Raw genomic sequence first — 23,951 nt, forward strand, 5'->3', positions numbered from 1 at the left:
TCTTTATAAATTATGTGTTTCATTCACTTAGTACAGTATAGTTGTACTACTATGGAATTTATGTGAATATTCCTTCTTAACTCTTTATTATGTTATTAACATTTAAAACACAACTGCAATATTAAGAAATTGGTATTAGTACTTTTGTTTTACAGACAATATATATAATATCAAACAGAAAGAAGCCATATAAAAATAACGATATAAAATTTCACGTTCCGTTTGAAATTTGCGCACCATTGTTTTCTTACTCCAACAGGCTGCTTATTCATATACACAATCTTTCCTCTTTCCATACTTAGCGCTTGATGCCCGCGCACGACGTCAAGGTCATAAAAATGCGCTTGCTTTGACATCACTGTCATAACTCATCACCAGGATTAGGGGTTCTCAAGCATTAAATACGGAATGATAGGATATGAAGTTGTGTTTTTACTAGACCACACACAGCGAAGTTGCTAGGTACAAACAACCTTCTCCCCTTGCACAGTACGTTGACATTTGGAAACATTCTGCTGCTAACCTCAAGTGAAGGTTTTTCCATATCTCGGATAGTAGAAAGTTCGAATGTATAAGCAGAACTACAAATCGAAATATAAAACAATGCAGCAATATGTTAAGGAATTCAGTCCTAATTATTTCTCTATTAACGACGACACGATAGAATTCCAAACTGTGTAATTAAGAAATAAAAGGGAATAAAAAATGTAATACTGAACATTGTCGTAGTAAAAGATATCGTCAACAAATTCAGTTGTTGGGTTCAAACGAACGGGAGTAAATAATGCCCTCTATCGTTTATCCGAGCACGCGACGCGAATATTTTTGCAGACTTATGATACAAGCTGATATCCCGTTAAATAAATTACAAAAATGTAGGTTTTAGAAGTTTCATGTAAAAATGCATAAACTGTAAGGGGTATAAGTGCCATTATTTAAACTGATGATTATTCATGTCATAAGGCAGGAAAAAATGTCCTTACAATTTTTTTCTAACTGCAGTGTTTAACTAATTATTAAAGTTTACAATATTAGACGTTTTGCGACATTGCTGGATGGGGAGGATGGGGTTTACAAGTACACAGTACAGCTCAAGTTGGTACAGACATACCGGTACAAAACAGATGCTCTGTTCTAATGCAGGAGCGGACCATAATAATACTGTTGCTCATATAAAACGAATAGCAAATACAAACTTTCAATCTCATTAATAGAATATTATGGTAAATTTACATTTTATGTAACAATATTGTTCCATTTTTGTTGTACGTCTAAAAAATAAACAATAATGGTTTTCTGCACAAAATCACACTAACATTTTTTCTAATGTAACATTATAAATCTCTCCCGGTTTCGTAAAGAAGTATCTATCATTTTTAAACAAATTTCTGGTTGTGTGATTTTCTAAAGCGGCCAAGAGACTCCTGGTTTCTAAAAATCGTTGAAAAACCGCTTCAAAAGTTCGCCGATTATGTAACCTTCTTTTAGGAAAACGTTGATAGTACATCCTTCTTGCCTCACTTGAATTACGACGACTTTCTTCATAAATTAATAATATATGATATTCCTAAACTATAAATTACATTGCAAGTTGTTTATCGAATACCCTGTATTGAACTGTCATCCGCTCTGCAGTAGAACTATGGACAGGGAGCTTGAACTTAGCTGACTCATACTTACGTCTGTGCAGAGTACTGCCTGCTGAACACGTTCCACTTCTCTCACGCCTGAATATTAAGAAATTTAAGCATGCATTTTTATTTAATTTCACGAAAACTTACTGGAATACACAAATATTTATTTAAACTAACATTAACTCTTTGCTAGACATACGTACTGACGTTATTGTTTTCGTAATTTTACTAACGATATAAGCACCATAACGCAAATAAAATTAGTAAAGAAACATTTTTTCTTGGAAAACTATCAAGTTTTGACCCTATAATTATTGTATGGACATTTTAGATCCTGTAGACTGTCTCCGACGACTGTGAAAAGGACGGCACTTATATCTCTTCCAACCTGTGTAAAAGAGAGCTTGCCAAGTGAAACGAAAATATGAAAGGTGTCTATGAAAAAGTAGATATATTTGTTTATGTAAGAGATACATTGTGTTTCACTGTAATGGATGTATGCATGATATCAGCTGAGAGTAACTTAAATATCTACCTCTGAAGACAGGTACAAACTTTTACGTATTCATGTAAATAATTATTAATAATAAACCATTGTTGATATTGTACAGGGACATCACTTTATTTTTACCAACATTTTTAACATTAACCTGACTATACTCGGAAACACTGTTGCCCCCTTCCATTACAGGATTTTGATGTTACTAGTGCAGTATGTAAACAAATCATTTTACTAGGTATAGGAGGAGAGAAAAGTAGTGTATCCATTTATGTTGTAGGGAAATACGATATTACGATTTTCAGTTTGATTATCACTTTTACGGAATTTATCAAAATACAGTAGAGTAGTAACACTTTTTTTTCTAAAAACTCAACTTTTCAGGCGGCTATGTTCGTTATGTAATGTCTACTTTATTTAGCATATTAATTATTGATGTTAACATACAATATAGAGAGTGCATTTAAATTGAAGGGGTCATAAGTAAAGGGCTGTAAGTGCATTTAAGTTACTTTTGAGAAAATGGAGATTAAATATTTAAGCTTTCGTAAAACCGGTGACATTTTTATTTAAATTTTAATGTGTGATGCGATTAAAATATCCCTTTGCCACTAAAATTTTAGATATTTTAGCTTACACTGGATGCACTTAACTCGTATTATTACAAATGTCACTAGCATTCCTTTGCTTTTAGCCACCTCAATTCAAAATAAGCTAATATGAATTTTAAACAAGTTGCTGAAAATGGTTGCCGTTCATTACAATGCAGGCTTCAATTCTTTACGCATATTATTAAAAACATTTTGAATCATATCCTCTGAAATTGAATTTATCATTTCTTCAATTTAATTTATTAGTACGATATTATTAATATAGGTTCTTTCTTCTATAGAAAACGCAACCATATTTCTGAAACACACTATACACTGCAGTGTTTACTTCACTGCTTGAAGACTTCGAACGCAACAGCGGCAGTAAGTTTGTGTGTCTGACGGGAGCAAGGACATTAGTGAAGGGGTGGGAGTGAAGTACATTCAGAAATGCAGGTACAATAAAAATGCAAGTAAAAATAAAATGATTTCCCTGTACATACTTTAACTATAATGTCTATTAATAATGCAACACTGTTCATATTGCACATGTTGCAAGTATTGTATGTGTTATCTATAACTTATATTTGGTTATAGAGAATACATACAATGCAATATAGTCTATAGTAATACTATTTTTTCTGTTATTTATTAACTGGAATGTACACCGCTTGTTTATCTAAATGAGGGGTTGGAAAGCAATGGTGGATTGTTAATGTTTAGGTGAGGGATTTGGACTTTTTCCATTGCTGGTTGTCACAATCAAAAATTAGGACATAACGTTTCGAAGGGAGAACTACTTGACTACATGCCGGTAAGTCACTCATTGCCTATCCTCCGTGTTTGACGTAATGGTCTGAGTGTAAACAACTTGATGCTGACTGCTTAAGAACCACTAAGCCTGATCACAACAGAGATACAATTTCAAATCTGGAAGGAGTTGATGTGGGTGGAGTGGTACCGAAAATGTAATTGCCAATGTTTTAAACTTCCCCATCAATATCTAAGTTGCAATTACATTTAATTCAAACAAATACTGTAGTTATTTAGACTGAAAAGTTCTGCAATGAAAGCCATATGTGATATTGAAATAGAGTTTAATAAGAGATTAATAGACTAATGGCTATGGAGTATTAATAAGGTTTCGTACTACATTATAAATAAAGTGTTTTACGGAATAATCTTATTGAATAAGATTGGTCCCGAAGAGGGAAAATATTCATGTAGATTGGAGGTATAGCTGCATTTACTGGTAAGTGTTGTAACATATGAAATACAAAATAAATATCTTCACAGTCTTTATACAGAAATACCCATTTTAACTAAACAATGTATGCACGTAGATCAGCGGAGACCAGAGCGGGTGTCGTGATTACATCGTGTAATCACAGACATTCAAACGGGTACGAGGAGTTTCCTGTACATTGCTGTGTTTTTCATTCACGTATTGAAGGCAAGCAGTGGCGGTATCATGTCGCTCTACAAACTCTGTCTCTACAAGCAGTAAGAGGTGGTTTCGTAAAGAATGAGAAGAACTTTTTTGTTGTTCTGTCGGACAAAATGTAATATGCTTACTTTGTTCAATTTTCAATTAGGAGTATATAGAAACATTAATTGCCACGCTGAATAATATATTATTATCTATTATTATTATTATTATTATTATTATTATTATTACTGACCACTAAGTATGTGATTCTATAATTCTTCTGTACGTGCATGGATATTGATATTTTTAGATCTTCTCCCTAGAAGGATAAAATAATTAGGTTTTAAATCAATTGTAATCTTATTATTTAGATGAGGGTAACTATTTATTAGTTATTCATTTAATAATAATATTGTAGAAAAACTCATTCCATATTATGTTCCAACGAACTGTTAAACGCCTGGAGTTGACATGTCTTAAATCATAGTCAGGAAGAAAAAGATGAGATAAATAAATGTAAGGAAGTCAGTTACGTAATGGGGTTTGAAATATCTCGTGCTCTAAAGCCCTTTAATAGAACAGAATTTCTCAAAAGATTAAAATAGCTTAAACAACTTGTCCATAAGAAGTTTTTAATTTTGAAAAACTATGAATTTCTCGATCAAGTATCGAGAGAAGAATTTAGAAAATTCCTGGTTATATTTAAAAAAAAAAAAAAAAGAAAAAAAAAGAAAAGGAGAAGAAGAAGCAACAAAAATCGCATATTAGTCACTGAGTCTTGATGACAGCAGTGGCATTATTAATACAGCAAAGCTTGGGATTTTATCCGCGGGACTGATCAAGATGTTGGTACAGGAACCACCAATGGTTATAGTTTTCATGCCAAGTACCTTTCCTCCTTCTATTTACTTCAGAGGCTGTCTGTCGCATGTAATCGCTGCAGCTCGAGTTTTGGTCACCGCTGATGTAGATATACATAGGCCTGCTGCATTTACAATGTAAACTCGATTCTGCTAATAAATTTGAACACAGTATTTATATAAACTTATACTGAAATTTACGCATGCTGCATGTACAACTATTACGTTCGGACGACCTCACAAAGTTCAATACGATACCACAATATGTTACTACTGTATAGAGATTACATTAATCAAATTAAACTCAATTATCCTAACATTATATAATGTTAACTTAGTACTGTTACAGTATTACTAATAAACCGTTTATAATTTTTATACAAGACTTATGTAGAATTGGGACAGAAAACTTTACTAATAAACCATGCATAAGAGATGGATGAATAAGCACCGCGTAACTATACGTGAGAATTGCTTCGCAGTAGTTATAGCCTACATACAAAATCTCCCGTTTAAGTGTTGTATATAGAGAAAAAAAATGGCCGCATTTTAACAGAGGTTCTTATCGAATGTCCTTTTATGATCATGGTTGCCTTGTAATCATAGGACAAAACAAAGAGCACAGAATAATTACAATAATATTGCTGCACCTGTACTCTTTGATCAAAATTTAGCATGGTAATCGAACAGGCCCCGTTGTACTATCGATACTTAGCTTGACACACTAGCGCACACTATCGGATTTTATAGAGAATCTCATTTGCAGTATTCTGTTACCTTTCGCAATAAAATAATGACGAAACTATGACGTAGCTGTGTAAAAGTTGTATTGTTATACACGACGTACGTACTGATTATTATTCAGGAATTTAAGCACGATTTATAAACGAGCTATTCGTTGTGTAAGTATAAGACAGTTAAACGTCTGGATAAGAGTTTTAATTAATAAGACCGTTAAAGTTTTTCGATACGATTATTTTAATAGTTTAATGACGAATTATAAGTAAAATAAAATACTGCATTATTACTGTTGTCTCTGATAGCGCAGAATTCGGTAGAATTCTCTAAGGCGCAATTCACACAGAGAAGATGTAGACAGGACGTGGCTAGGACGTCGGGCGGAGACATGACGCGGACATGACGTGAGCAAAGCATACTGAAGAGTCAAAAAACCTTGCGATACTTGTGCGTCGCACAGCTTTCGTAATGTCTTCGTAATGTCGTAATGAGGATGCCCTGGGTCTCGTACAATTTGGTAACATTAAAAAAACACTGATAAGATTTTGTGTGCACCCTTAGTGGTTTGAAAAAAGGAAGAATGTATGTCGTATCTTATTTCATTCGTTTTATTTGGCCCGGGTTCGAGTGCCGGTCGGGGCAAGTTATCTGGTTTAGTTTTTTTTCCGGTGTTTTCCCTCAATACGAGCAAATGTTGGGTAACTTTCGGTGCTGGACCCCGATATCATTTCACTAGCATTATCACGTTCATATCATTCAGACGCTAAATAACCTGAGATGTTCATACAGCGTCGTAAAATAACCTAATAATTATTTTTATTTGTTTTATTTATTTATTTATGCAAGTTTATTTATTTATTTATGCATTCATTCATTCATTTATGCATTTATTTATGCACTTATTTATGCATGCATTTATTTATTTTTTATTCTGGTAGAGTTAATGCCATGGGACCTTCTTTTCTACAATACCAGCCTATGCATTGAAACAATAAAACGTAGTAATATTTATATATAAAATCGTTACCATGAACATTAAGGAGCTTACATACTGTATAATAAAATATTGACTAAACATGATATATAATTATTTACAATTTATATCCTATTGCCACTTTATAATAGGCCTAAATGACAATTTATACAAATACGTAGACCAATCTATTAAATTCGGCTAACACTCACAAATCAATTCCATGTAAAAGTATGTAATTTTAATTCTTAATTTAATTTGATTAACTGTTCGGCAATCCCTGACATGACGAGGTAAAAACTTACATAGGGGGCAAACTGACATGTAGAAAGAGAATGAATAGAAAGAGGTACGGTGACGAGGAATAGATAATAAAGTCTTATGTTGATTCCGCAAAGTTGTAAGATATTCAAAGCGAGCTCTCAGATATTTTGGAGTAGAAGATGTGATGAAAGAATTGAACATGTATCCAGACCGTTTCCAGAATTTTGATTAATGTCCCACCATATTAATGGTTAGAGCGTCTCGCCGCGAAACCAGGTGGCCCGGGTTCGATTCCCGGTCGGGGCAATTTACGTGGTTGAGGTTTTTTACGGGATTTTCCCTTAACCCAACATAAACAAATGCTGGGTAACTATCGGTGCTGGACTCCTGACTCATTTCACCTTCATCTCATTCAGACGCTAAATAACCTACGAAAATAAAAAATAAAATATACAATATTACACCATCTGTTCACAAATTGAATATCAAATTAAAAATCAGCGCGAATTTTCTTTCACAGTCAGACGCCACGTGTCGCTTTCAAGGGCAACTCGTGACTCGAAAAAGACGAAGCGCTGACTTCGAAGTGGCGTGCCCCCATCCCGTCTTCTCTGTGTGCATTGATACATTTGTTTACATGGGAGAGACTCGCAAAGTCATCATGTCTCCGCCCCATGTCCGAGCCACGTCTTCTCTGTGTGAATTGCGCCTAACTCTGCAGCTAAGGTCCGTAACGATATCGCTGTATTAGGAGCAAGTTTAAAATATACAATAATTACTTCATTGCAGGTTCTGAAAAATACAAAATATGTGAAGCGTGGAATGAATGTTACCTTGCTATTTAAACATTTATAATCACAATATCCTAAAATATATATATATATATATACATATATATATATATATATAATAACGATACATAGGCTATGTATAAAGATGAATAATTTTCATGTTACTTCACATAAAGCAGAACACATAAAATGTCAATATAACTTCTACGACGCACTTAATAAGAAACCCTCAATCGAAAGAGCTCACCTTCAGTAGTTTCATTAAACTGGCAAAATTCACAGAGCTTATTTTCTTGAACGTTTAGAAATAATTCGGCTTGTATTGTTACTTCAATTTCGCTGATTGTCGGTTTAGATTCTAATTCTTTTAATGCTGCTAAAACTGATTAAACTATGAATAATGATATGTATTTTCAAAATTCGTACGCGACTCCCAATTCAATACTTATTTTAAATATGCAGTTTTGTGTTGGATTATCTAATCCTGCAAGAAGATAATTCGTATAAAAATTGCATTACATACCTACCCTAGCTGTAATGAAAAAACTTTCTATTGTGGAGAACGTGACCACGAAAAGTAATAATGTTCCTCCAGTGTAAGTGGTTTAATAGGTTTGGTAGCCCTTATGGAGAAGAACCTATAGGATTACCAAATATATGTCAAAATTAACATTTTTTTTTTTATTTTTAGTCTACAAATACTTCTTAATATTGAATTCATATGAGCGAAATTTCAAGATCGTTAGGATAAAAATAACTGCTTTTACGCCATTTTAAATAGCCGCTATGCTCGAGTCCCCTTGAATATCCGGAGTTTGTTTATGTTACATTTTTCAACGTTTAATATTATGCAATAACTCAGACAAGAATAGAGAAAATGGAATAGAATTTTGAGGGCATATTCTGACATTATACATGAATAATTCTCTAAGAGGAAATTACCAAACTGCAAATTAAAGATTAATTAAAAAATAGACGTGCAATTTTTCTTTCTGTTAATAAAAATGCAAAAAAAAAAAGAATTAAATAAAATAAAAAAAATTCTAAAACTCATCAAACAAAATTGATTAGCAGTATTTCAGCTTTCATTTAAGACAAGATTGGTAATTCTGTGATACTCTTGAGAGCAGATATATCATTTTCTTTATAATACTGCACTTTTTATATTTTTTATGTCGTGATTGTACCATAACGGGAAAAGTGAAAACGTTTTTAAAGGGCTTCATACATTGATATGAAATTATGCAAGGAAATAGAGACTCTACTCAAAATAATATGAGAAAAGAGATTTCCTGTAGGTTCTTCTCCTTAATAACAAAATGCAATTGCTCATTACCTTCATACGAATTTTATATACTATAAAATCTATCATTAATATAAAAAGGTTATTTCATACTTTATAACTTATGATCTCTCTTTTTTTGCGTTTTGTTTTACTACTCGTAATACTACAAAGTCTATCATTAGTATAAAAAGGTAGTTTCGTATTTTATAAATTATGATGTCTTTCTTGCGTTTTGTTTTACTACTGGTAATACTATAAAGTCTTAACATTAATATAAAAAAGTGCGTTTTGTTTTATTACCGGCAATTGGCCTACTGTAAAGTCTATCAAAAAAGGTAGTTTCATATTTTATAACTTATTTCCTTTCTTGCGTTTTGTTTTACTACCGGTATTACTGTAAAGTCTATCATTAATATAAAAACGTAGTTTCGTATTTTAAAATTATTATGTCCTTTCTTGCGTTTTGTTTTACTACTGGTAATACTATAAAGTCTATCATTAATATAAAAAGTGCGTTTTGTTGTACTACTGGTAATACTATAAAGTCTATCATTAATATAAAAAGTGCGTTTTGTTTTACTACTGGTAATACTGTAAAGTATATCATTAATATAAAAAGTAGTTTCGTATTTTATAAATTATGATTATGATTTCTTTTCTTGCGTTTTGTTTTACTACCGGCAATGCTATAAAGTCTATCATTAATATAAAAAAGTAGTTTTGTATTTTATAAATGATGATTTCTTTTCTTGCGTTTTGTTTTACTACCGGTAATACTGTAAAGTCTATCATTAATATAAAAAAGTAATTTGGTATTTTGTAAATTATGATTATGATTTCTTTTCTTGCGTTTTGTTTTACTTTCTTGCGTTTTGTTTTATTACTGGTAATACTATAAAGTCTATCATTAATATAAAAAGGTAGTTTCGTATTTTATAAATGATTTCTTTTCTTGCATTTCGTTTTACTACCGGTAATACTGTAAAGTCTATCATTAATATAAAAAGGTAGTTTCGTATTTTATAAATGATGATTTCTTTTCTTGCGTTTCGTTTTACTACCGGTAATACTGTGAAGTCTATCAATATAAAAAGGTAGTTTCGTATTTTATAAATGATGATTTCTTTTCTTGCGTTTCGTTTTACTACCGGTAATACTGTGAAGTCTATCATTAATATAAAAAGGTAGTTTCGTATTTTATAAATGATGATTTCTTTTCTTGCGTTTCGTTTTACTACCGGTAATACTGTGAAGTCTATCATTAATATAAAAAGGTAGTTTCGTATTTTGTAAATTATGATTATGACTTCTTTTGTTGCGTTTTGTTTCACTACCGGCAATACCACAGTCTAGTATATACAGTCACGAAGCTCAATATGTAGTAAACATGCAAACATTAGATAGTTGCTCACCAGTAGGATCGCTAATATCGCCTCATTACAGGCAATTCAAAATAGTACCGGCACAGTCTATTGTTTCTAGCACCCTCAAAACTTAAGCTTCGTGACTGTATATAGTAGACTGTGGCAATACTATGAAGTCTATCACTAATATAAAAAAGTAGTTTCGTATTTCTTGCGTTTTGTTTTACTACTGGTAATACTATAAAGTCTGTCATAAAAATGCGTTTTGTTTTACTACCGGTAATACTGTAAAGTCTATCATTAATATATAAAGTAGTTTCATATTTTATAACTTATTTATTTTCTTACATCTTGGTTTACTACTGGTAAGGCAGATAACATTCAAGTCACACACCCAACGAATCTATCGCACACAGTAAGTTGTAAAAGACAGGCATTACTCACGATTTGTGTAGCAGAGCGTCCAGAGACCGGACACGGTGTACTTGGACAAGTAATCTCTCTCGCCAGTGCCGTTGTAGTTGGGGTTGGTCATCTTCTCCTCGGTGTGGAGCCACTGGTTGGTAGTCATGGCCACGCAGACGATGATGAGTGACAGGGTGGCGGTGAGCGGGGTCAGCACCCACAGACACGTTACGGCCACGTCCAGGTGAGGGTTGTGGGGGTGGTTAGTAGCGGCAGCAGGGGGTGGCGGGGGGCTGGAAGCCCGGGGCATAATGCCGGCACACCACGTGGATAGCAGCAATTCCGTTGGAGATGCTTCCTTCGAGAGAAAGCCGCCACAAATTCAACCACCGAAACGGTCTATTCGAATATGTAAGATTCATGACCCACCATTACCACAGACACTGGGCATGCACTATATTTCTGTTGTGGTTTTCCTCAGCCGCTGTTCCTCACATCTTCAGTAACACATCTCTAATATTTCAACCACTATATAACACTGATAAAACTAGTCATTTTTGGATATGGCATAATCAGCAACACACAAAGTTAGTCAGGTTCACAAACCTGACGAAACTGTAGTTAACTATATGTCTTCTTCCTGTCTAAACTTCGACAATAAGACATCATTATTGTCCTATGTTTTCGATACTTTTTACAGAAACACCGAAAGTTATAAAACTAACTGTGGAATGAACCTTCAAATATTCATAAGTATTTTTCAGTACTTCGAAATTATGAACGTTATAAGTATATACCATTGTCCCCTGGTGAAAACTCACATACAACATTTATAAATAATAATTTAAAACGTTTCAACAATTTATCTTCTGTTAAATGTATTTATTTATTCAGCTTAAACTCAATTTTCGAAAAATAATGCTGCACGGATTTCAGTTTTAAAAATTAACAGTTTCATTTTTGTACAAAACACATTTTTAAAACATATTCCTAATCGTCTCCATCCAACTTTGATAAAATCAACTTCTATACCACAAACTTTAAATCTATACGTCAACAGAAAACACACATCATTAACAGAAAATTAACTAAGTGAGCTCCAACACGTGGAACATCACCTTATGATACTCAAGTTGTTACTGAAGTGTATTTAAGAAAATTAAATTATTTTCTTCAACATTAAGTAAATATGAGCATTTATTTCTGAGCATTCGTAAGATTTTGAAATCATCTTCAACATCCTAGCTATTAAACTCGAAATACGAACAGAAACCTGCGCTTCAACGATTAAAACTTTCCGAGAGTGACGGACTGTACTAAATTCAATATTTCAATACACGAACTAGTCGTTATATTTGTTTCCATAGCAACGAGGAAACTCGTGTTTCCTGATGACGCGGATCTTCCCATCGACCGTCTCTAGGCAATGCGGAACGGCCATTGTTCCTAGTTACGAGATTGAAGAACTAGTCATGTCTATGTAGCAAGAACCAAAGTAGAACAAAATGTCGGGTGATACGGCTGGCCTGCAGTCGTCTCCGTGTACGTAGCGATGTGACAGCCAAAATGACATCCGTTTGGTATCGAACTGAAGACCCACGTCTTCCATGATCGCTGAGAGATGCAGGAGAAAATCTTCAGTCGGTCCAACAGTGTCCATTGCGAACTGCAATTATATCTGTGAACAGCAAAAGAAATAATCGACAATTACTTACACAAAACTAAACCCTTCTCCTCCTCATCACATAAACAAACACAATGCGTGCCATAAGTACAATCATCAACACAATGGCAATTACAATGACAGTCACAAACAAAGTCAAAATAAGAATGACAATCACCACCTCATTCAAAATAGGAACAAAAATCACCTCCATATTAACAATCAGAATGATACTCAACATTAAAATCACAATCAGAATTACTCACAGTCACAATCTCAATCTCAATCACAACTTCAATCATCACCATAATCACCATCATAACAACACTCGCCACTTCACAATCACAATCAGAACTAAACTCACAGCCACAATCTCAATCACAACTTCAATCATCACCATAATCACCAACAGAACAACACTCGCCACTTCACAATCACAATCAGAACTAAACTCACAGCCACAATCTCAATCAGAACTTCAATCATCACCATAATCACCAACAGAACAACACTCGCCACTTCACAATCACAATCAGAACTAAACTCACAGCCACAATCTCAATCACAACTTTAATCATCACCATAATCACCAACAGAACAACACTCGCCACTTCACAATCACAATCAGAACTAAACTCACAGCCACAATCTCAATCAGAACTTCAATCATCACCATAATCACCAACAGAACAACACTCGCCACTTCACAATCACAATCAGAACTACTCACAGCCACAATCTCAATCACAACTTTAATCATCACCATAATCACCAACAGAACAACACTCGCCACTTCACAATCACAATCAGAACTAAACTCACAGCCACAATCTCAATCACAACTTCAATCATCACCATAATCACCAACAGAACAACACTCGCCACTTCACAATCACAATCAGAACTAAACTCACAGCCAAAATCTCAATCACAACTTCAATAATCACTATAATCACCAACAGAATAACACTCGCCATTTCACAATCTCAATCAGAACTAAACTCACAGCCACAATCTCAATCACAACTTCAATCATCACCATAATCACCAACAGAACAACACTCGCCACTTCACAATCACAATCAGAACTAAACTCACAGCCACAATCTCAATCACAACTTCAATCATCGCTATAATCACCAACAGAACAACACTCGCCACTTACAGTCACAATCAGAATGAAACCCACGATCACAATCACAAACAGAACGAAGTTCAAAATGACAATCATAACTTCAATCACCATCATATCAAAGAAATAACCCCCAAACGTAGCTCAGCATGCTTCGCAATTAGGTCGTTACAACGATTTCTAAACAGCAGTATCTTAAAGACAATATATTTTGCCTATTTTCATTCCATTATGTCCTACGGAATAATATTTTGGGGAAATTCTGCAGCTAGTAAAATATATTCTTATTACAAAAAAGAGCCATTAGAATAATAGTTCTAGCAAAGGCTATAGAATCATGTAGATTATTTTTAAAGAAATTAGAGATTCTAACCTTAACAAATCAATACATATACTCTATAATAAATTTCCTCTTGTGTATTAAAAAAAATTTTCCAACTAATTCAGCCATACATAGTATAAATACCCGCAGAAAGAATGATTTTCATACGCCATCATCAAATTTATCATGCTATGAAAGGGGAGTACGTTACATGGCGATAACAATGTTCAATAGTCTTCCTGAACACATTAAGATTCATAGCCAAAACCCTGCATTATTTAAGGTAAAACTAAAAAATTACTTAATATCTCACACTTTCTATTCTGTAGATGAATTCTTGACATTTAACAGTACCGTGTAAATATTTTAATACTATTAAATATTAAACATATTACATTGTATAAAATATTATTTTTATTAAGGTATTAATTCCGTACATATTTCATATTTGCATTTTATATGTATTGCATTTATATTTAAACGTAAGATTTGGACATGTTCTTTATTCTATGCTATAAAGCAAATGTAAGAATATTATGGAACGAATAAAGCCATCCATCCATCAATCCATCCATCACAACATTCACAATCAAAACGACACTCAACACCAAATCTCAATTACAACGATATTCTCCTCTACAATCACAATGAGAATGAAATGCATGATCACAATCAGAACGACAATCACCACTACATTCACAATCAGAACGAAACTCAGGAACAAAATTGCAGCCATAACTTCAATCTCAATCAGAACGACTCACAACACTAAAACTAAATTTAGAACGACGATCATCTCAGAACCACAATCAAAACTACAATCACAACCACAATTTCAATTGAACGACACTCACACTATAATCACAATAAGAACGATAATCACCACCATAACCACAATCTGAACTGAACGACACTCACAATACATTTACCACCACAATCACAATCTGAACAACAATCAAACCAGTCGCAATCAGAATGACATCCACCACTGTAACCACAATCAGAATAGCACTCACCACTACAATCACAAAGAGAACGACACTAATCTCTACAATCAAAATCAGAACAACACTCTAGTAAGACTTCATTTCTAGCAGTATTACTATTACTATAAGACTCTTTTTATATTACTACAGTCTAGTTGGGTATAGGCCTACAGTTACGAAGCTGAGCACGTAGTAAAATGCATCCATAGATAGTTGATAACTACTAGTATCGCTACTATCGCCTCATTGGAGAAAATGCGAAATAGTAACTGCACAGTCTATTGTTCCTAGCACCCTCCCAACTCAAGCTTCGTGACTGTATATACTAGACTGTGCTATTACTATATTACTAGTACAACGTTTTTTTCATGCTAACTATGATTCTATGAAACAGAGTTTTAGTTTCCTCTTACGATTGTACAACAGTAAATAGGCCTACATGTATTATCAGCAAATTCTATGAGCTTTAAAACTGTAAAACTATGGTACATAGCATTGTTAGACAAATAATTGTAATATCTCACAGCGTCAGCGAACTACTTACATTATTCACTTTTAGACATTTTACTAGAACAACTCGTTCTTCTCCATCAAATCCTTTATAGTCCGCCTGATGTTTCAACTCATGTCGTTTTATATTGTAGGCTTATTTTAACATAAAGAAATACTGTTTACATACTAAGCATTGTATACGATTTGCTACAACCCTATATAAGAACATGTATATTAAAAAGTCTACGCAAAGTAGGGGATTCAGTGCGGATCATGTCTTTCCTTGGACTTCAACCTCTTACGTCTCCGCCTGCCAAAGCACTGTGCTCGCAGTTTGAGCCACGAGATAACCTGGAGTCGAGCTCGTGGCAAGTCTGTGGCAGCTGCCACCAGTGGCCGAGCTTGATATGACTGCACTAGAATACTCTATTTTTTTACTATTTACGCTATAATGAAGGATGTAGATCTACACTGATCGAATATTATTTATAATATTAAGCTCATATACATTACTGTGTATTGTAATGCAATGTATTTTGTTTCATGACACTATATCCCACTATTTTTTTAAATTGTGTGCAATAGTGTAAATAATGTTTGATCATGTAAGCCTTCATTCTTTATTTTAGTATAATAGTGAAAATGACGTACTATTTTATTGTGCATAGTGTTAAGGGCTCTCAGACATTACCGGTACCTATTTTAAAAAGCCGATTGTCAGAAAGACTATTTTTCGTCTCTAGAGTATGACCTTTCTTCAAATATTTTTATAGAATATTTATTTGTAATACTGTATATCAGCCGTGGCGAAAATGTGACTCACGAGCACATTGTGGCTCGCAATGATAGCTGTGCATTTCTCTTACTTCCTACCTTCCGCAACTCCCACCCTCTCACTCACTGGAGTCAAACTCCGTTCCACTTGTATTTGTCTTTGACCTGCGAGTGGCGTATCGTCCAATGTCTCTCTCGAAACCATGTACTTCTACGAAAACGAAAGTTTCAAGTAGGATGGGAGGACGCATTTTTTTGCTGCCAATATGATGAGAATATTAAATGTATGATTTGTTCACAAGCATTACAAGGAAACGGTTGTATAACATAAAAGGGCATTATACTACATGTCACTCATGAAACATTAAAAGGTGAAGTATTATTATTATTATTATTATTGTTATTATTATTATTATTATTATTATTATTATTATTATTATCTCTGTACGTCGATCCTTTTTCAGCAGATGTACGAATAATACGCTTAGAACTTCAATTTAAACTCACAGATTTACAATGTGATGTTGAATGAAAGCTAGATGTAAGGACTTGACAAATGTTGAACTTTTCAAAACTTTGCCAAAAAATAAATATCCGAAGCTTCGTTCTTTCGCTTCCTCTGTTGAAGTCATGTTCGCTACAACTTACGTGTGTGAAAAATTATTTTCAACAATTAAAATAGTAAAAACCAAATTTAGATCACGACTGACAGACAAATACCTTCGTGATCAAATACGACCAACAGTAAGTGACATAATTCCTGATTTTTAAACTGTCGCAGAGACATTCTGAAGACAGTTAATTTTAGGTTGTGATAATGTGTCCTATGTTTTCTTACTCATTTCTTTCTTCGTTACATGTACTAAACATTAGTTTGTAACCTTATACTGCATAAAATTATGTTTAAGTGCATGACATAAGGAAAATGAAATCTGTTAATAAGTCAGACAGTTGCTTCACTTCGCCTTCGGGTGTCCGCCTCTTTCCATAGGTCCTATGCACGTTGCAGGTTACACAGTGTCTCGGCACACGATCGCATTTTCGCCACGGCTGCAGTATATCAATCTTCCTTCAATACGTTAATCATCCCTTCGATCCGAATTGTCTTATTTAACTCTAAATTGTATTTGTTTAACTATTGAAAATTACATGCAACTAAAGCATATCTACCTGTTTCTATCATTAATATTGTTGCTATTATTATTATTATTATTATTATTATTATTATTATTATTATTATTATTATTATTATTCCATTGCTCTCTGTTTTGATATTATTTACATTTGCTATTTATTTGTATGCTGGTTGACAGCGTATTCCGAATCTCACCGTACAGGTGGACAACAATGACGTCACGCTGTAGCGAAATAGGAACAAAACTGCTGGAAGGCTCGATGGCTATTGTGGTGGCTGTACAAGTTGTTTGTGCTACGCTAGCAAGATTGTGCGAAATTTACGTACTGTCATTTCGTTCAAAGAAAAGAGTAGCATAAACAATTTATTTCTTGAACCACTAGTAATAACTGGTCCGTTGACATGTTCGCTCATAAGCCATTAACATATTTTTTTTACGTTGTGCTCATTACAAACAATACAGCAGAACACACCGCCATGACACAACAGTGCACGGTGTCATTCATCTGCTAATTCCCACCCTGCACAAGAACCAATCAGATTCACTGATGGCGGCTGATGGAGACTGCCACCACCTCTGCAAGCAGATGGAACCGGTGCGACACCGGTGGAGCATAAATGACGTCATCGTTGAAATTCGGAACACTGTGATGCCATGAGATTGCTCAGCGCTGAGATTCGGAACACACTCTGAGTGAAAGAGAGGGCCTTATAGCCTTAACTTTGCCTGTACCAGTAAAAATGAATTAAATAAGTAAATGAACAAGTATTTTAACCCTGGACTGAGTACCTTTTTGACAGCTTTGGTTGTGTACCTGGGGTTACTATCACCTCACATATTCTCTTGGGCCTATTGTGTACCATGGCTTTTGTTTTGTACATTCTTTATGGACGTTATGCATCTGCTATCTAGGTACCAATCCTTGGATAAGTAACGAGGGACACAAAATGGCGAACGACAAATTCTGCGTCATACAAACACAGGTAATGCCCTATTTTTTATATTGAGATTACAATATCTAAAAGGGGAATTAAGGAGAGAAGTAGTGGAAAGACGAAAATAAACTCTCACAACCTTGGCTTTGTCCACCACAAATACAACTCCACCATTGTTGAGATTTGAACTCGGTTCCGCCATTATCGTAAGCCAGCGTTGTGCCAACTGAGCTTCAAAGGCAGCCAGTTTCATGAATCAGTTTCCATTATCATAAAAATTATCACGTATCTTCAAAAATTTATCTTTTGCCTATTCTGCACACACTAAAGTGAAATTACTGTAACACTACAAAGTGGGAAGCAGCGGTGATATGTGGTATGTAGTCATCATAATATAATTGCCTAAGAAATCACACAAAATACAAAATATATCTAATTTCAACTAGAACTAAGATAAATCTTAACTTTTCTGTTGGAAATCAATGTTATGTCCTCTGAAATTGTAACAATAAATCTATCGTTTGACCCAAATAATAGATCGCCTTAGAGAAAACAATGTTCCACAAATTGAATAACTGTTATGTCAGAATCAAACCGTCTCTGTTACAGTTTAATATAGAGTGCTTTGTTTTCATTATATACAGACGAAGAGATACAAATGAGGTGCCTAGGGAAATTAATCTTCATGGTGGAACAGTTTCTATTTTAGTTTCATATTATACGAGCACTTTTATCAAACAAGATACACCAGTTTACAGGATAATTACAAGTGTAAGTTACTTCACAAGGATGTTATAGTTCTATTTTATGTGCGACTAATGATGTCATTATGAATTTAAAGTGCGACATACTATATATAGAATGTCGCAAAATGTGATATAATTTTAAGACAACTCATTTTACAGAGATAGTAGCAATGCCGGATTTAGGCCTAGGCAACATAGGCAGTTGCCTAGGGCGACAATTTCCAGGGGAGCGGCATTTTCTCACTCTGTCTGTCTGTCTCTCTCTCTCTCTTCACTTTTTCAGTGAAATTTGTTTTTAAAGCACTTGTTTGTAAATCTTTTCTGAAAATTGTTCTTGAACACCTTGTGGAAGTCGGATATTGTTTTGTTATCGCATTGTCATGATCGCGGTGAGAGTAAAAGGAAAGTGTGCAATTGGCAAATCACATTATATTACGTTAATATACTATGAAACTGCTTAAATTTAACTGCATGTATAAACAAGAATGCATTATTGAAAATCAAATTGGGCGGATTTATTATTTATCGCTATAAATAGTAACCACAACTCTGTTACATTTGATATGAAATGTTTATCCCGCAAAGAGTTGGAGTTTACTTTTAGATTTACTTTATATTTCCTGTCGAAGTAATAAAATAATACTCGTAAAACCAATGTTTAAAAATAAACCACAGCCTACGTTTCACAAATCAATTTTGTTTCAACAATGAATAAGTTTGAATATATTTCTTTGCTTCGGGTCTGATGTGCTTCGTCAGATCGACTCGAAGACATCATCAATGCTTTCTCTATGAAGAAAGTGCGAAGGAAATCTTTATATTTCACAAGTAAGATATATGTATTTTTATTCCAGTAATTTATTGTTCCCTGAATTGTAATATTTCATTTAAAACTAATTTAAACTAAACATGATATGTATAATAGTTGCTCATGAACTGTCTGTGAGAGTTAGTGGGCGGCAAATTTTAGCACTGCCTGGGGGTGGCATCATACCTAAATCCGGCCCTGGATAGTAGAAAATGTCGATGTCCAATGGTTGAACGATGTAGTTTTAAAATGCAAGGAATTTTCATTTCGCTTTTGAAATTCATAATGATTTTTTTTATATTACCAGCACAATTGTTGTCTCCTGAAATACATTATCATACAGCTTGTAATGCAGTCGAACATAAAAATGAAGTATGAAGAGGTGCAAGGTTTCCTTAGATATATTTAATTACAATGTGCTCTGTGAGTTTCTCGGCTGTATTGTAATAGACAGGCTAATCTATATATATATATATATATATATATATATATATATATATATATATTTGAACTGGTAATGGAAATTACTGGAAAACGGCTGAACGGATTTTAATGAGTGACCCCTCATTTTCATGCCTGGTATCCAAAGTTTTTCGGAAAAGTAGTAGTTTTCAGTGAAATGTCAATTTTCCTACATAATTTTCCTATTTTCAAAAATCTATCTGTTGTCAGTTTTGAGAACTAATATTAAAGAATCACGGCCGACTTGATTGAATTTCAGAACAAAACACACACTACAAAAAACAATAGGCTATTACACAAAGGCCATGACCTGCAGGATTGCCGACATATTTAGAGCTCAATTCAATTTGTTATTAAAAACTGATTCTGCAGTGTATAATTTTCTGAGTACAGCTGTGTATTGGATATTCAAATCTACGAAACTTGAGGTGGTTTGATGACATTATTACCATTAGGAATTAAATACTATTATAGTTAATATCATGATGTGTCTATTCTTCATTAATTGTACATAATATTGATTACTATATTGATGACTTGAAAGTGAAACGTTTTGAGGTTATGTAAGTAAATGTAGAGAATATCTTAATTTAGATCTTCATTTCTATAATTTACTGAGTGACTGCTATACATAACTACAAAACTTAAGATAATAATATTGTTATTAAAAATGAAATATTTTTATACCTATTAAACCAGTGGGGTCGGGTCTTTTTCATATACTTAATGGCGGCGAAGCTCAGGATAGGGACCAATGGCGGGCTTATGTGAGGGCGGCAATGAACCTCCGGGTTCCTTAAAAGCCAGTAAGTAAGTAAGTAATGGCGGTGTAGTGTAGATATTGATATGTGTCATTGCCTTCAGTATTGCCTCGAGAGAGCGCAAAAATTACAGTTCCTAAGAAAAGATGAAAAGGTATTACTTACTGATACAATAAGAGGCCTAGAAAATTTTGTAGTCTCCAGATCATTTCAGCAAGATCTCTTTGTAGATAAAATGATTTTACGCTCTACATTTCAAGTTCTACATGCAGCAGCTATGCGAAAATGCTATTGTTCGAAAGCTTAGCAAACCTGACTTTTTTTAACTTTTGCCTACAATCCACAATGACCTGAAATAGCTACTGCTATCGTCCTGACATTGATACTTGCGTTTTCGCGTTGAAACTCAAAAACTGAAGTTGGATAGGTTCAAGAAAAAGTATTTGGCCTAAAAAATCCATTCAGAGGGAGTATGTTTCATTATTATGGAAGCAAATAACTATCAAAAAGACAAGTATTCTTCATTGAAAATAAATCTGAAAAAATTTTATTTGAACGTCTAACGAACTTAGTTTGCAGCAGCATTTGCTGCACAAGCCACTAGTACATTTTAATTACACAACTTTTAACACTATAATGTCAGCTGAATACAATATACAGGATGTAACGAAAATAGTGGGCCAAAATTCAGGTATGAATTCTTCATACGTAGAGAAGGAAAAAAGGTTATGTGAAAAATTTTCCGGAAATGCCTGGTTTCCGCGTTACAGAGGTTACAAGCAGGATCATGCTCCGCCCTATCCATCGACCAGAACGTTTGTACTCCCTCACATTTCAGTCTGGATGTACGCAGACATCTTATTGCAACATTCCCTGGCCGAGGATAGGGCGAGGTGGACCAACTGCTTGTCCTCCACGCTCACCAGATCTCAACCCACTGGATTTCTACTTGTGGAGTACTTGAAATCGCTACAGTGAACGATGTGGAAACTCTCTCTGTGTAAATTGAGCAACACTGTCGGAAAATACGTGCTACGCCAGGAATTTGGGAGAAGGTCCGGACATCAGTGCGACGACGAACTGCGGCCTGTATTCAGACAGGTGGTGGACATTTTGAACAATCCCTATAAACAAATGTACACAGACTGAAACATTAATCAACTAATACGTAAGTTACGTAATGCACAATGATCCCCCTTGTAACTCCTATGGCATGGAAACCAGGCATTTTCGGACCCATGTTCATATAACCTTTTTTTTTCTTCCCTACATGTGGGGAATCCATAGCTGAAGTTTGGCACACTATTTTCATTACAGCCTGTGTAACTTTCACGTGTTAATTAGAACTCAGTTACAGATATCTAGTTGACTAGTTTCGGCTTGGGAGCCATCTTCAGAACTGCTGTGCTCCTGGTACTTTCATCTTCCGATGGAGGTGCGTTTGTGTTGTAGTGTGGAGTCAAATAATGTGTGTTCTGAGGATTTATTGTGGGTGTGTTTTTGTATCTGTTTATTTCGTATTGCTCTAGTGTGTTTAGTTTCTGGTTTTTCGGTTGGATATATAAAATTTCCATGTCTGTGTCTATGTTACTGTAGTTGTGGTTGGCTTTTGTAATGAGTTCTGCTTATATGAAAGTGTTGTTTGATTTGGTTATCGCATTAATGTGTCCTTTGTAATGTGTTTGAAATGATTTGCCTGTCTGGCTGATGTAGAAACCACATACAATTAATCCTCAACATAAAACTAAATTTCAGAACACACACACACTATTTGATTACACACTACACAACACAAACGCAACCCCACTGGACGACGCAAGGACAGGACAACAGCAGTTCTGAAGATGGCTCCCAAGCCGAAACTAGTCTACTAGATAACTATAAATTAGTTCTAATTAACACGTGAAAGTTATATATATATATATATATATATATATATATATATATATATATATTGTATTCAAGTGAAATAGGCTAATCTCTCAAACTGGACGCTATGTTACGAGTAATAACACTGCGTTATTTTTAATTTTAACATTTAGGAAGCTGTAACATTGACAACTCTATGTCTACTCAATGTTCCCTGCGGAAGTCATCCGAGACGTCTTCTCGTAAATTCGTAACATCCTAAATATTTATTGCCACTATCCGTTTTTATAAAATTCGTAACAAAATCAGTATTATGCAAATCGATTTTTGATATTATTTTTTACTACAGTGGAAACAACATTAATATTACACTTGAAATTGGATTGTACACTGGTTAGTTTAAGCTACATTCATCTAGTAACTTCATGGAGTCAACGTTTGAACAAAATGTTATTGGATTTGTAATCTCAAATTTGTTAAAAAAAAATTGATAAAAATAATTTTGACAGGTGTTTAAATGCCACGCCTCCTTGCAGCCTTAATAAAAAGTAAACATATTTGTAATCAGAATTGGACTAAATCCACTTGGGATATGAAATTATACATTCTAAAGAAGTGAAATAGATAATACAATTTTTTGGAAAATAGATAATACATTTTTTTTGGAAAACTTTCATGATTTTCATTGGAGTCTCCCCTTAAATGTCTTTCTAGCAGGTTCATATTTTTTGTGTGAAACTTTGGTACCATAATCCAACATTTGCGAACTATTAAATTTTTAAATTGGGGGGAAAAAAGAATTGGCCTTCTTCGATACGCCTTACTGCATATTTACCTAAACGTTACGTTACGTTTAGTGCTCTATGCACGACGTTTCGTTTCGTCCATACAGAGAGCCATGACGGCGCTGTGCGTGGCAACGAAAAAGAGGAAATTACTTCTCAGATCTGTTCAGAAGTTAGTTTGCTACATTTTCTCCCTCTTCTGTTTCTCCTCCTCTCACCGTGTTGGTTTTCCACAGTTATTCTTTTTT

At 34.2% G+C, this 23,951-nt stretch overlaps 1 protein-coding gene across 1 annotated transcript in view; it reads right to left on the minus strand.

Annotated features, from left to right (window-relative positions):
• stg1 (stargazin-like protein) overlaps positions 1-23,951 on the minus strand; it is a 1,309,117-nt gene that overhangs the window by 858,952 nt on the left and 426,214 nt on the right. Inside the window, exon 2 of the mRNA XM_069839565.1 lies at positions 10,872-12,510. Coding sequence (XP_069695666.1) covers positions 10,872-11,142 — 271 coding nt within the window. The 5' untranslated portion in view covers positions 11,143-12,510. The remainder of the gene's footprint in view (positions 1-10,871; positions 12,511-23,951) is intronic.

Source organism: Periplaneta americana, chromosome 11, assembly GCF_040183065.1.
Source record: "Periplaneta americana isolate PAMFEO1 chromosome 11, P.americana_PAMFEO1_priV1, whole genome shotgun sequence".
NCBI lineage: Eukaryota > Metazoa > Arthropoda > Insecta > Blattodea > Blattidae > Periplaneta > Periplaneta americana.